This window comes from Microtus ochrogaster, chromosome 5 (assembly GCF_000317375.1).
Source record: "Microtus ochrogaster isolate Prairie Vole_2 chromosome 5, MicOch1.0, whole genome shotgun sequence".
Classification (NCBI taxonomy): Eukaryota; Metazoa; Chordata; class Mammalia; order Rodentia; family Cricetidae; genus Microtus; species Microtus ochrogaster.
Genome location: NC_022012.1, coordinates 32,516,549 through 32,530,801, shown reverse-complemented (window position 1 = coordinate 32,530,801; position 14,253 = coordinate 32,516,549). Strand labels below are relative to the sequence as shown.

Genomic DNA, 14,253 nt, shown 5'->3' with positions numbered 1-14,253 from the left:
ATTTTTACATCCTAGACAGAAAAGGGTTTTATTTTTTACTTTTTTATTTAGAGATATAAACACTCCTTGTGATTGCATTAATCAATGAGTGAAGAAAAGAGTTGCTGTGAACTGTGAAATGAGAGATGATGTTGATATCTTAATATAAAACAATATTTATGACATAGACATGATTAACTGCTAGAAAATTCCATTGAATTTATTAAATCTGTTCTTTGGGTGTTCTTGGCACACAGATAGACATAGATATATTAAATATATATTTCTGTGTCTCGTGTTAAAGTCTTTAACAGGTTACATGAATAAAGATCTGTTGAAAACAGGAAACACCAGAATAAAAAGAAGTTCAATGTCAGACATCAAGCAGATGTGTGATAAATAATTTTTTCTTCACTACCTACATAGAACATCTAAGGTGAAATGGTAGAAAGAAATGACTCCATGGTGACTGAGTTCATCCTCTCTGGGTTAACAGACCAACAAGAGCTGCAGTTACCCCTGTTCCTCCTGTTCCTTGGAATCTACCTGCTCACAGTGCTGGGGAACCTGGGAATGATCATCCTGATCGTGCTCAGCTCCCACCTGCACACCCCCATGTACTTCTTCCTCAGCAGTCTGTCCTTCATTGACCTCTGTTACTCCACTGTTATCACGCCCAAAATGTTGGTGAGCTTTGTGGCAAAGAAGAATATCATCTCCTACCAGGAATGTGTGACTCAGCTCTATTTTTTCCTTGTTTTTGTTATATCTGAGTGTCACATGTTGGCTGCAATGGCATATGACCGTTATGTTGCCATTTGTAATCCTTTGCTCTACAATGTTACTATGTCTTATCAAGTCTGTTCCTGGATGGTAGGTGGCGTATATGGCATGGGCATCATCGGAGCAGCAGTTCATACGTTCTGTATGCTAAGAGTGGCTTTCTGTAAGGCTAATATAATAAATCATTACTTCTGTGATCTTTTCCCGTTGATGGAGCTTGCCTGCAACAGTACTTTTATCAATGAAGTAGTACTTCTATGCCTCAGTGCTTTCAATATCTTTATTCCAACCCTGATCATTCTGTGTTCTTATATCTTCATCATCGCTAGCATCCTCCGTATCAAATCCACTGAGGGTAGGTTCAAAGCCTTTAGCACCTGCAGTTCCCACTTCTCTGCTGTTGCCATCTTCTTTGGTTCCTTGGCATTCATGTACCTACAGCCCTTATCAGTAAGCTCCAAAGACAAAGGGAAAGTGTCCTCTGTGTTTTATACGACTATTGTGCCTATGCTGAATCCCATGATCTACAGCCTGAGGAACAGGGATGTCAAACTTGCTCTAAATAAGTTATTTCTTAAAAATAAGATCCATGTGTAAAGAAACATTAACCATAGGAAAAACACATCACTTACAACCAATACATTTTATTTTCCATCCATCTTTCACATTTTCTCCTAAAGTTTTCAGCAGCAGCAATGTGGTTTCTCTGGTTTATACCTAGAATAGATCCTCCTAGAATAAGGCACTTTCTCATTGATTTAGAAAATTCTAGACTTTGTGTTTCTTGTGAGCTCCAAAGTCTTTAACTATGTTGCATTACAGAGATGAGTGTGGAGATTTCCAAGTAGCACATAGTACCCTGTGAGTTGTATTAATCTGTGCCCAAAAGCATAGCACTAGAGCCTTTATTCCTCTTCCTAGCATCAATGTTTAAACCTGATTACCTCACAACTATTATTTCATACGAATCCTCCAGAAGGCACCAAATATTGGCGGCTTTGTCTTTAGCTAGACTTCAAAGCTATGACAAGACCCATCTTTGATATGTCTCTTCTGCCTCATCTTGCAATACCGGAACTATGAATAAGAGAACATTTGTGTTGACAAAAGAAGTCCTTGAGTTTCTATAATCCTTGATTTCTCTTCATTTTCTTCTATTATCTCAAACAACTCTATGTGTGCATATATATCACAATTGGTTGTTTATGTTACATGGCATGTGGGTAACTTAGCATGTACTATTAAAATAATACATCTCATTAGCAGTTTTGATGATTGACAAGAACATGAATGGGACAGAAATTTCCAAGTTGAAAAGCACAACTGTCTGAATCCAGTTTATTCTAGCACCGTTCCACCTAAGTAAGTGTCACTCTATTCTCTAGAAATTATAAAAATATACTCCCAGTAGCTGTAAGTGGAAAAGAATGATTGTCTGAATCCAATTTTTCCTAGCACTCTTCCACCTAAGTATGTCTCAGACCATAATAAACTCTATTCTCTAGAAATTATAAAAAATATACTCCCAGTAGCTATAAGTGATCTCTAATATTCTACAGTGGAAGCTTAGAATAGGAAAAATTATCTCTTTCCTCTTTCAAGCCAAATTTTTTCTAGATCTAAAGATATTCTTATTTTGTTGTTAACACAAAAATGAAACTCATTAACTGTGTCTGTCTCCTCTCTGGTAGCAGAGTAAAAATTCATCCTTAATTTACATTATTAGTCATGTAGATATATATACATATATATATGTGTGTGTGTGTGTGTGTGTGTGTGTGTGTTACCTAGATGTAAATATTTAATTTTTTGTGGATAATTTTTGTTCATAAAACTTTGTATTAGAATATATTGTCAGAATAAATCAATTCAAAAGGTGGTATTTATCTTGTTTTCCTCATTTTAGATGTCTTGTTTGTTTTAATAAATCATTTAAGCTTATCTGTATAGCTTATGAATTTTATCAATTCATAATTTTCATTTTTTGTTTTTTTGAGACAGGGTTTCTCTGTAGCTATGGAGCCTGTCCTGAACTAGTTCTTGTAGATCAGGCTGGCCTCAATATACAAAAACTGATCATATTGTACGTAATAAATATTTGACATCAACTATATAGCATTCAACTTTAATAATAGTTTTGGAAGATCAACAAATAAAACTTCATTGAATGAATAATTCTGGCATTTTGCTGAGGATCATTCATCTCTAAGAGGCATTAGAGGTTAAGATAAGAGAGAAATTTAGAAATACCCTACTATGCCAAAGACACACATATATACATGCAATTAGCATAAAACAGGAGGGATCTTCCTTTAGAATTTGGGCCAGAATCAAGCTTCAGAAGTCGGTCACATATATATATATATATATATATATATATATATATATATATATATATATATATATATATATATGTAGTCAGAACACTACAACTGCTGTCAGAACCACAAAGACTATGAATAGCACACCACAAAATACTGTACTGAAGAAAATGGAGTTTCTGTGGTAGGATAAATGCTTCCTGCATTTTGAAGGAGGCAATTAAGGCAGAAAAACCAGTCAACTAATTATTGAAAACACTCAAATCTACAAAAGGATGTGCATCTTTGTCTCTTTAATGTTGGAACTGGAACAGAGTATTATAGTCTAGGTAAAGTACAATGACAAGCAACATGTTTGGATCAGTTGAGGTGGAGGGATATCTAGGATCAAAGACCATATCTACTGTGTACCTTTTCCCTGCAACAGGCTGTGTAGGAAGTGCAGATATCCAAATAGTGCAGAGATATCTAGCCTCATCCTTCACAAATGTGGCAATTAATTTACTTGTATAAGAACATTAAATTGATAACTTTATAAAAATATTTTATTGTTATAACAACAATTCTCCCTAGACTACTTCAAATCTGTACACTATTATATTTGTGTAAATTTCTAACTTAGACAATGGGTAACACATCAAATCCATTGGAGCATGAAAACTCACTTTTTTAAAAAAAATAATTTATCGATTTAGTTTATATTCCTGCTACAGTTTCCACTCCCTCCTCTCCTCCAAGTCTCCTCTCCCCACAACAATCCTTATGTTCCCGCCCCTGATTATCTCCTCCTCCATTTTTGTTTAGGAGAAGAAAGGTTTTCCATGAGTATCAACAAAACAGTAGCTGTCCTATATTCTAATGACAAATGGGTTTAGAAAGGCATCATGAAAACAACACCCTTCACAATAGCTACAAATAATATAAAATATCTTGTAGTAACTCTAAGAAAACAAGTGGAAAACCTGTATGAGAAGAATTTTAAGTATGAGAAGAAAAAATGTGGAAAGATCAGAAAATGGAAAGATCTTCAATGCTCATGGATCAGTAGAATTAAAATAGTAAAAATTGTCATTTTACCAAAAGCAATCTGTAGTAAGAGGAGGCTGCTTATTGGTTCCTGGTCACTTACCCCTGAAATAACAACACAGAGACTGTATTAATCAAATCACTGCTTGGCCAATTCACTCTTGCTTCTTATTGGCTAACTCTTAAATCTGAATTTAACCCATTTTTATTAATCTGTGCCTTGCCACTTACCCGGTAAAGTTCTGTCTGGCTCCAGCAGAATTACATGGCTTGTCTCTAACTCCACCTTCTTTCTCCCAGCATTCATTTAAGTTTTTCGAGCCTAGCTTTGTTCTATTCTATCACGGGCTCAAGACAGTTTCTTTATTAACCAATGGTATTTGCAGCATATGTAGGGGAATTCCACATCAGCAATCTACTATTCAGTGCAATCAACATTGACATCCCAACACAATTCTTTACAGTTCTTGAAAGAGCAATACTCAAATTCATATGAAAAAAATGAAACAAAACAAAAAATAGGATAGTTAAAATAATAAAAGAACTTCTTGAAGTATTGCCATCAGTATCATATAGAGCTATAATAATATAAACAGCATGGCATTGTCATAAAAACAGACAGGGGAATTCATGGAATGGAATCAGAGACCCAGATGTAAATCCTCACACTTAAAGACACTTGATGTTTTTTAAATAGAAGCCAATATTATATAATAGAAAAAAAGAAAAACACTCACAGGGCAGCCAGTGTCCTCTCAGTCTGGCATGTCACACTGTCATTTAAACCATGTCAATCTGAGTGGCCTGTGCAACCACCTATGGCATGGTGATGTTCATTCCTGGGTTGTTACAAAGAACCTTGTTACGAAGAGTCACATCAGGGTCTGTGGTCCTCATGCAGTCAGGTCCTGTGTTGATATCTGTTGCCAATGGTACAACCAAAGTCTACTTGGATGCCCAGGGTCTGGACCTCAACCTGTGACTATGATGTTGTCTGGGGGGGGGGGGGCATGCTGCTATCAGGGCCATGACTATCTAGGTGGCCTACACTACTATATGAGGCCATGGTGTCATTTAGACTCAGACTACCACCATGGGCCATGTCTGCATCAGTGGACAGCAACATTCAGGGTCTGGATTGATATCCTTCTCTCCTGTTGCCACTTGAGGCTAATTGGATGCCTGGGTTCTGGACAACCACCTGAGATCATGAGTGTATCTGAGGTCCTTGCTTCTACAGGGAACACACTTATTCGGGTGGCCTGTGCTGTCGCCAGGACCATGGTGATATCAGGATCCATGGTGCTTTGGAGGGCATGTCTAGGTCCATGCGTATGCTGAAGATGGGTATCTCTGATAATGCTCATGGCTTAAAGTATGACATGGGGTAATAGGAACTATTTTTGTTGAAATCCAAGGGTCATGCTGTGCCAGTCCCACCCCTCACTGTTCCTACGATAGCTGGCCCTGCCTGTCACTGGACACTATAGCAGGAGGGTAGACCCCACCTCACCATGAAAAAGGTGCCAAGCCTCCTGCACTAGAGAGAAATGGCCCCACGCCTCACCACAGGCATGGGAAAGCAGTTGCTGATGGCATTGGCCTAGGAGACCTCGCTCTGCCCCTCACCTGGTGAGGCTAACATCCAGATTCAGATCCTTAGTCTTGGGTTGGCCCACCCTAATATCTACCCTGTCTATGACCTGCTGGAGTGTATGAAGGGATTGTTACTGTGGAACAATATCGGCAGGATCTCCATAACAAAGAGCAACATTGGGTACCAGAGAGGTCTTGAATCAGACCAATGACTCACTTCAAAGAACATTTTGGGGGTGTCACACCATAGCTCCCAATGTCAATGATGAATGAAGAGGTATTGGAAAGACAGAATAGCAAGGAGTTTTTTGTTCTTGTTATTTGTTTGTTTGGTTTTTTTTTTTTTTTTTGGGTGGGCATGCTGCAATGGTGAGGAGAAGATACTGAGGGCCTTGCAGTGAGTAGAATTTGAGTTCAAGATGTGAAATTTCCAAAGAATCAATAAAGAATTATATTTTTAAAGGATTAAAAATGTCACTGGGATGTGCTAGGGACAGCACTAATTCTATATGGCTTTGGATTGTATTAACACCATAACAGATGTAAGTTTTCTGACCAATTAGCAATGATATCTAATTAACTTCTTTAAGAAGTATTTTGTGGTTTTCTTCTATAAATTTAGCCTCTTGGTTAATTTTTCAGTGTTTGCTTTGTGTGTGTGTGTGTGTGTGTGTGTGTGTGTTATGTGCTTATTTCAGAGGGTGTGTGTTATATGATATTTTGATTGGTTTCTGACAAATAAAGCTTGCCTATAGGGCAAGAGTTAGCCACAAACTAACCATAGAACTAATAGTGGTGACTCATGCCTTTAATCTCACCACTCATGGCTCATTCCTATAATCCCAATAATTGGGAGGTAGAGAAAGGAAGTGATAAGGTGGAATAGATGATCTCAGCCTTTTTGGACTGAAGAATGAGAAAGAAGCAACTGGTGGTTGCTCCTGGTTTGCTGATCTTCCAGGTTTTTCCAGGTTTTTCACCCGGTATCTGACTCCAGGTTTTCATTGATCATGATTAATTAGATTAATGCTTCAGTGGGGATGCACAAGTGTATGCAGGCACATATGTGTTCAAGGGCATGTGGATATGTACTTAAATGACTCTGAAAGCAAAATATCATTATCAACCAAGGCATGTCTGAGCTATGAGCAAAGGATGTTCTTATGTATTTATGCATCAACTTCCTTTATCAATGTCATTAAATTTCCACTGCACAAATCTTTAAGGTCATTGATTATAAATAGAACAATAACTCACCAGTTTTTATTTCTTGGGACTTATGGTATCTGGAATTATTAAGTTCCTTATTAAATATTAATTGTTAGCAAGTAGAAATGGAAATCAATGTGCTGGGGATGCAGCTCAGTGGTAAAATATTCACTAGCACAAGTGAAGCCTTGGGCTTGACCCCAGACTGAAATCATAATAATTCTCCTAAGAAGCATTTGAAGAATATAATTAAGAAAAGTTTTAACTTAGGTAACAGAAGTCATTAAAATGAAGTTCCAGGTATGGAATAAGAATATACTCTCCACATACAGCATTAATATAAAATATATTTTCACTGTGCAAATCTATTTACTGGAGTGAATATTGTCTTCCCTCCTTTAATAGACATAACTGAAAACTATCTCTTAGGTGTGGTGAACTGGTTGTCTCTGCCTTAGACAAGTCTAAATTGCTCTACAGTTTTACATTATATGTGTAGGTTTACTTCCATGCAATCCATTTTATACCAAAAATGCTAATTACATACAGTTAAGACAATATGCTTGTTCACTGTTCATATAAATAATATCCTAATCAAAACTTTGTAACACATCTAATTGTGAAAATCAGGATATATACAGGAGTATATAAATATTTATATATTTACAAAAACATACACTATATAGCATTTTGATGAAATGAGAAGTCTTAATATCCATGTGCTTCTATAAATAAAATATGGCTAGCTCCCCGAACCTATATTCCTCCTTTGGGATTTTTGCGGTACTCAGCAGGGATTAACACATGGAACCCCAAGGATTAACACATTAAGCAAGCACTCAGCATTGACAACTTTCTTCAGCTTTTGTCTTATGTAGAAGTTTGCTAAATTACTCATGCTGGCCTTGACTTACTGAGAGTTTACTTTGTCAAGTATAGACATATAGGCCCATGCTTTCTAATGATTATTCTATATACCAATCACTTACCCTGCCTATGTTAAAGTAATTTCCTGGCTTCCTTTACAATTGCAGGACCTTAGTAAAGGCTTATTGTCATCATATTGCTCTAGCGAGGAGAAAGAAAGAGTGGAAAGTGCATATTCTTGTGTTAGAAGAGTGTTTGTTTTGTCTTGACCTGTTCTCGGACCTGTCACTGCAACAAACACTTCTGTTTTGCAGAAGTGTTCACAATCATCTCTGTCTGATGTCATAGGCATTTGGACATGCATATGTTTTATTGCTGCTTGTAATGTTACACCCTTATGTTAAGTGGAATCATTTTACTTAGACAGAAAGAGGTTTGTCTTTAAAAAGTTCACAGAATTCCACTGTTCTCCCACATATTTGGGATGACAGCCTCTATCTAGAATGAAAGGTCTTTTAATAGTTACTGCACTTTTTCATTTTTTGTTGAATAATATAAAATAACTACTGGATATAAACGCTGTTGTACTCACATTCACAGAAGAGAAAAAAGTAGCTCTTTAAAGAATATGTGTTATTAAAGTCTTTTTCCTTGATACAGTTATTGTGCCAACACAGTTCATTTTGATAATATATATATTGCTAGGAGGAGGCCGCTTGTTCGTTCCAGCTGCCCGAAATCAAAATAACCACACAGAAACTTTATTACTTAAAACACTGCTTGGCCCATTAGTTCTAACTTCTTATTGGCTAACACTTACATATTAATTTAACCCATCTCCATTAATCTGTATATCACCATGAGGTCATGGCCTAACAGCATCTATATCTGGTGGTGGATACATAGCCTCTTTTTGACTCTGCCCTTCTTTCTCTATGAATTCAGTTCAGCTTTCCCCTCCTACCTAAGTTCTGCCCTATCAACAGAACAAGGTACTTTCTTTATTCATTAATGCTAATCACAGCACACAAAGAGGACTCACACATATTTAGTTAATTTTGCCCAGAAATTTCATACGCTAATCTCATATGAAATTCAACTATAATGGAATGATTAACTTGTCTCATAATCTTCCTTTGGGTTAAACTTTTTTTATTGTCTATTAGCTTACACTTTTTAACATTTCCAGAGAGATGGTTCAGTCCTCATATTTCCAGGAGGTTCCAGAAAAGATAAAAGAAGCCATAGAAAGAAGCATTGATTGCCCGCCCTGCACTGTCTATAGATTTCTTCCTAACTAGTGTCTCAATGATCACTTGCTCTTTATTCCTTGACTTAGCTGTCTTCACTCTACTTGGATTGAACAAATATAACCTGTCTTCAGTTTTCAATAAAGCAATCTTCATTATTAAAAACACTATTACTTAACAGTCATTGTGGGTGTTAAGGATAATGTGAGATTAATAAAGCAAGGGAACTATTTGCAATGCTCTACAGAAGAAAGTTAAGATTCAGATAGTAATATGATTTCAGAACGCCTCAGTGAAGCTTTACAGGCAAATGCTTTTATTTACTCACTGTCTTCTTATTTTTTTCATTTAAGAACTTTTGTTGTTACCCTTTCTGCCCCAATCGTTCATGAATTATTAGGCACTTAAAACATTCAGATTATTTTCTGTTTTGTAGATGAACTCAAATCCCTACTGTAAAACAATGAAAAAAAAAAACCAAAAACCCAAACCAACAGAAAAAAACAAAATAAAATGAACACTGCAACAGATCTAGATGAAGATCTCCCCACAAACCATTATAAAGATTCAAATCTATAATATACACTTATGTTCATATTTCCTGAATACTAACAGTATATGCAAAAGGCATATGAATTAATAACATCCTTTAAACCTGAAACAATAATGATACTCTACAGTTTTCATTAAGCTATTGATTGCCAATAAATCAAATCTGTCACACTGGCATTTGAAAGAAATATGTTAGTTTCCCCTGGAGATGTAAAGAAAACAACAGAAGCAGATGGTTGAATTACACATTTGAAGATATAACTTCAAAATGAGGAACCCACACACCATGGAAACTGCCATCATAGTGTTACTTTATTTGACCATTTGAAAAAAATCTTTTGAAAATAAGAGATAAATAAAATGTTTGTAATGAATTGGGCACAATGTGTAAGAACTTTCTGTGGTATTTAAAAATTTAGTATTTAAACGTATTTTATTTAATTTTACATACCAATCTCAAAACAATATGCCAGTGCCATTATTTTTATTAAGAAAGAGAAAAGAAAATGGAGAAAATGACAAGAAAAATGAAGAAAGCAAACTCTAGAGATAGAAAAATCAAGTCTAGGGGAATTAAATATCTTTTTATGACAGAAAATTGAACAGATTAGGCTTCACAGCTACACCAATTCATTCTGCATTTCAAAAACAAAAGAAAAGAACAACAGCAACAAAAAAGTAAAAATAAAGTCAAATACTTTCTAAGGAAAAACAAAAGAGGTAAAGCCATCTGCTGAAATATTACTCATACATAGAAATTATCTCTGTGCCTGAAATAAGAGGCATAAAAATAGCCATGTACAATCAAAAGTTCCTGCTGCTCACACATTTCATCAGGGCAACTTTAATATCTTTGTTCCTCAAACTGTAGATTAAGGGATTCATCATGGGAACCACATTGGTGTAAAGGACAGAAGAGATTTTTCCTTCATTCACAGACCCAGCTGAGGAGGGTTTGAAATACACAAATGCACCTGAACCAAAGAACAGAGAAACAACAATAATGTGGGAGCTGCAGGTGCTGAATGCTTTGGACCTGCCCTCAGAGGAACTGATGTGGAAGATGCTGTAGAGGATGAAACCATAAGATATAAAGATAGTTGAAGTAGGAACAATGATGTTGATGCTCCCAGCAACAAGAATTACAAGTTCATTTGCATATGTGCTCGTGCAGGACAGCTGGAGCAAAGGAGGAATATCACAGAAGTAGTGGTTGATGGTGTTTGCACCACAGAAGGTCAGTCTCAGCATGCATTCAGTGTGAGCAACAGCAGTAGAAAATGCAATGCAGTAGGACCCAAGCATAAGTTTCAAACATAATTTGGGAGACATTACAATATTATACAACAGTGGATTGCAAATGGCCATGTAGCGATCATAGGCCATTGAAGTCAACACATAAAACTCAGAAACAGCAAAGAGGCTAAAGAAAAAGACTTGAGTCATACATTCCATGTAAGAAATTATATTCTTCCTTAATACAATGTTCATCAGCATTTGGGGAGTGAACACAGAACAATAGCAAACGTCTATAAAGGACAAGTTAAAGAGAAAAAAGTACATAGGAGTGTGGAGGTGAGAATTCCTCACAGTCAGAATTATTAAACACAAATTTCCCAATACAGTGACCAGATACATTGCTAGAAAGAGAAAGAACAAGGGCATTTGAAGTTCGGGCTGGTCTGTTAATCCTACAAGAATGAATTCTGTCACCAAAGAGACATTTACTAAGTTCATTCTTCTCTACGGAAATCTGTGGACATAGAAAGTAGAGCTACATTAGAAGATGACTCTTACTAGTCATGGGTATCTTCCTACCTGATAGTTGTAAGTAGGGAATGTTTCCTCTATCCCAGATTAATCATATAGAAACAGCTGTTGCAGCCACAAAATATTATCTTAATTCAGAAGTCCACTGGTACCAAATTTTAATATTATTTATGAAAAAGCAAGAAGAATATTCTGATAAGCATCTAACCTTCTCCCATATCCTGTCTTCCTTCACTAGAACCCTCCATGCAACCTTAAAATTGGGAACAGATGCCTGTACAGTGCAGTGCTGGTTGCAACTGCAGGTTCAACTTTGCTGTGATATGATGAAAAACGTGTGCCTAATCTAAAAACAAAAGAAAAGGAGAGAGTCATGAAGAGAATATTTCTTGTTCCCTTGTAACAGAGTCATGAATCTGGAAGACTTGAGTTCTGCCCATGCAAGTGAACACCACTAGTGATGCTGCAACTCCATGGCCAATGCGTCTTAACCCACTCTGATTTGTTTGAACGATTTCTTCTGCAGGTTTCACTTGAGCTTCATTTTGCATAGAAAAAGGAAGACACTTGCTGAAGCCCAGCATATGTAACGAGACATTAAGAATGTGGATTTTGATGGAGGGGGAGTGGATAGTACCTTAGAGGAGTTGGGGGACAGGTAATGGTAATTCGAATATACTATATGAAAAAAATCTCTTTAATAAAACAAAAATTAGAGAAAACTAATATTCATTTTAAAAAAAGACAGAGGAAAGAAGGATGGATATTAGTATACCTGGAATTCAGAACTCACGATTTTCAGTTTAATCCTTAGAACAATTGTATTTTCCCATTTCCCTCTTTATCTGGATAAATAGTTCAGATTCAAAAGTTTTAGTTCTTTTAATTTAAAAAAGATATGCACAAGACTTAATTCACTTGGACCAATTTCTGAATTGCAGAACATTATTTGCGGTTAAGGCTTTGAGTCTTTTCTGGAAGCAGAGAAGTGCCCTTTAACTTCAGGATGAATGTGCTTATAGGCAGGGCAGAAGAATATCCAGGATCTTCTACAGAGGAGAGCATGTATATTGAATTAGGAGAGGGAAATTGTGTTACACTCTTCATCATTATCCTTATTTCCTGGGAGACTCACAATTATACTCATCCTTTCTTTTCCCTCTAGAGACCATGCATCCACCAGTGTAGGTATAGGGTTTAGACTTTTGCCTCCCCAATTATCTTTGTTTCTGAAGGATAATCTGAGTTTTGTGTTTTATACACACATATATAGGCACAAATAGGTAAATTAATCTGATCTGTTTAAAACAAACACCATATTTTTTCTTCTTATTCTTAATATTCTTAATATATTTTATATGCATACATATATGTACATGTAACAGAAATGTAAGAGGGAAAGTCTTAATAAACATTGGCGTGCAGAGATTAAAAATGAGATATGAGACAATATGGAAGAAATATGCTCAGTGAGTCACAGGTTTCATATGAATATCTTATGTCACATATTATTTAAAATGAATATATACAATGCCAATTCTGAAGATTAATAATGTTAAGTGCATGTTATATATTTAATAGCACTGCATGTACTTTTCATATATAAAAACTTCAAGTACTTTTATCGAATTTAAAACATTCAAAGTATTCAAAATAAGCTTTTCAATATTTGATAAAATACAGACTTGCAAAATGTTTTCATCCTATTAGGAAGACTTCAGACAAACATTGTACACTTGAAAGCACATACAAATAGCATATATTACAAATATATAGCTCACACCATGCAATAAAAAGAACATTAATCAGGACGCAGAAGTTTTTGTATTTTCTAAGCTGAAGGATATTTTCTTTTGTCTCTGCATAATCAATAAAACTGTGACACTTAAAACTGGCCTTTCTACTAGGAATTAAATAGAATGAAATAGAGTGACAGATGTTTGTCTATTATAAATCATTCCAGACTTCTATAACTTTCTCATATTCTCATTTATTATTTGGATATATGTTGCTCCACAGCTTTTGACTGGACAGATTGGTTTTAGTTTATCTAACTGAGACTGTGTGACTTCTTTAAAAATGGCAGCTTCCTAGTTTGCCAGCACAAATTGTTCTGACTCTTTGAAGAAGTCCAGTTATGGAGCATTTAAATGGGTTTTATGAGCAGAGTGCTACAACTCACTTAATGGCAACACAGTCCTGCTGCCAACAAACCCTGGATCTGGGGCAGAGAGAATGACTTTCAGGGCAATGAACAGACTTCCTCCAACATGTTGGACTGGGTGGAGCCAAAAGGCAAACTAGTCTTGGCCTTAGTTATGCTGTGGCTTAGCATTTTAGGAAGCGCTCCTAGACAGGAAAGAATTACAGATATACAATAAAAACAGATTCAGATGAAAATGACCTCTAAATAGGTCACAGTGTGTTTAAAAAAATGTATTTAGGCTTGGGACAGAGAAGAAAAAGAATACAAATGGCTGCAAAAAGAATTAAATGGCTTATTAAAATAATAAAACAAGTCTTTAAAGATACAGAGTACAGAAGTCATAGATTAAAGAAATAAAGATAATAAAATAAATATTTAAAAGTAATAGAGTAAAAACAAATAGGCCATGTAAAGATGAAATTTGCACAGAAAATCTGGATTATGTATATTATTGTGTTTTTGAATTTTTTGACTTTAAAGGAACTAAGTATAGAAAAATATTTCATTGTATGGGCTGCTAAGCTAGACCAACCTGTTGCGGGAGGTCCTCCCGCTCCTCCAGCCTATAGCTGCTGAGATACCAGCCCATTGGGGCATGGTCTCTCTCCCTTTAAAAAAGCAGCGACTTCCCTCTCCTCCCTCTCTCTCTCCCTGCTCCGCTGGCGACTAGACTCCCTTCCTGATTGTGCAGAGG

At 36.0% G+C, this 14,253-nt stretch overlaps 2 protein-coding genes across 2 annotated transcripts; one reads left to right on the top strand and one right to left on the bottom strand.

Moving 5' to 3' along the window:
• The first annotated feature begins 414 nt into the window (after positions 1-414).
• On the top strand, positions 415-1,359 carry LOC101983203 (olfactory receptor 150-like). The gene has a single exon (XM_005347090.3). It carries the CDS (start codon positions 421-423, stop codon positions 1,357-1,359), a length of 939 nt encoding a protein of 312 aa, XP_005347147.1. The 5' UTR covers positions 415-420.
• A 9,028-nt stretch (positions 1,360-10,387) lies between these two features.
• Positions 10,388-11,320, bottom strand: LOC102002900 (olfactory receptor 8B3-like). The gene has a single exon (XM_005347482.1). The coding sequence runs from the start codon at positions 11,318-11,320 to the stop codon at positions 10,388-10,390; it is 933 nt and encodes a 310-aa protein (XP_005347539.1).
• Positions 11,321-14,253: the final 2,933 nt, after the last annotated feature.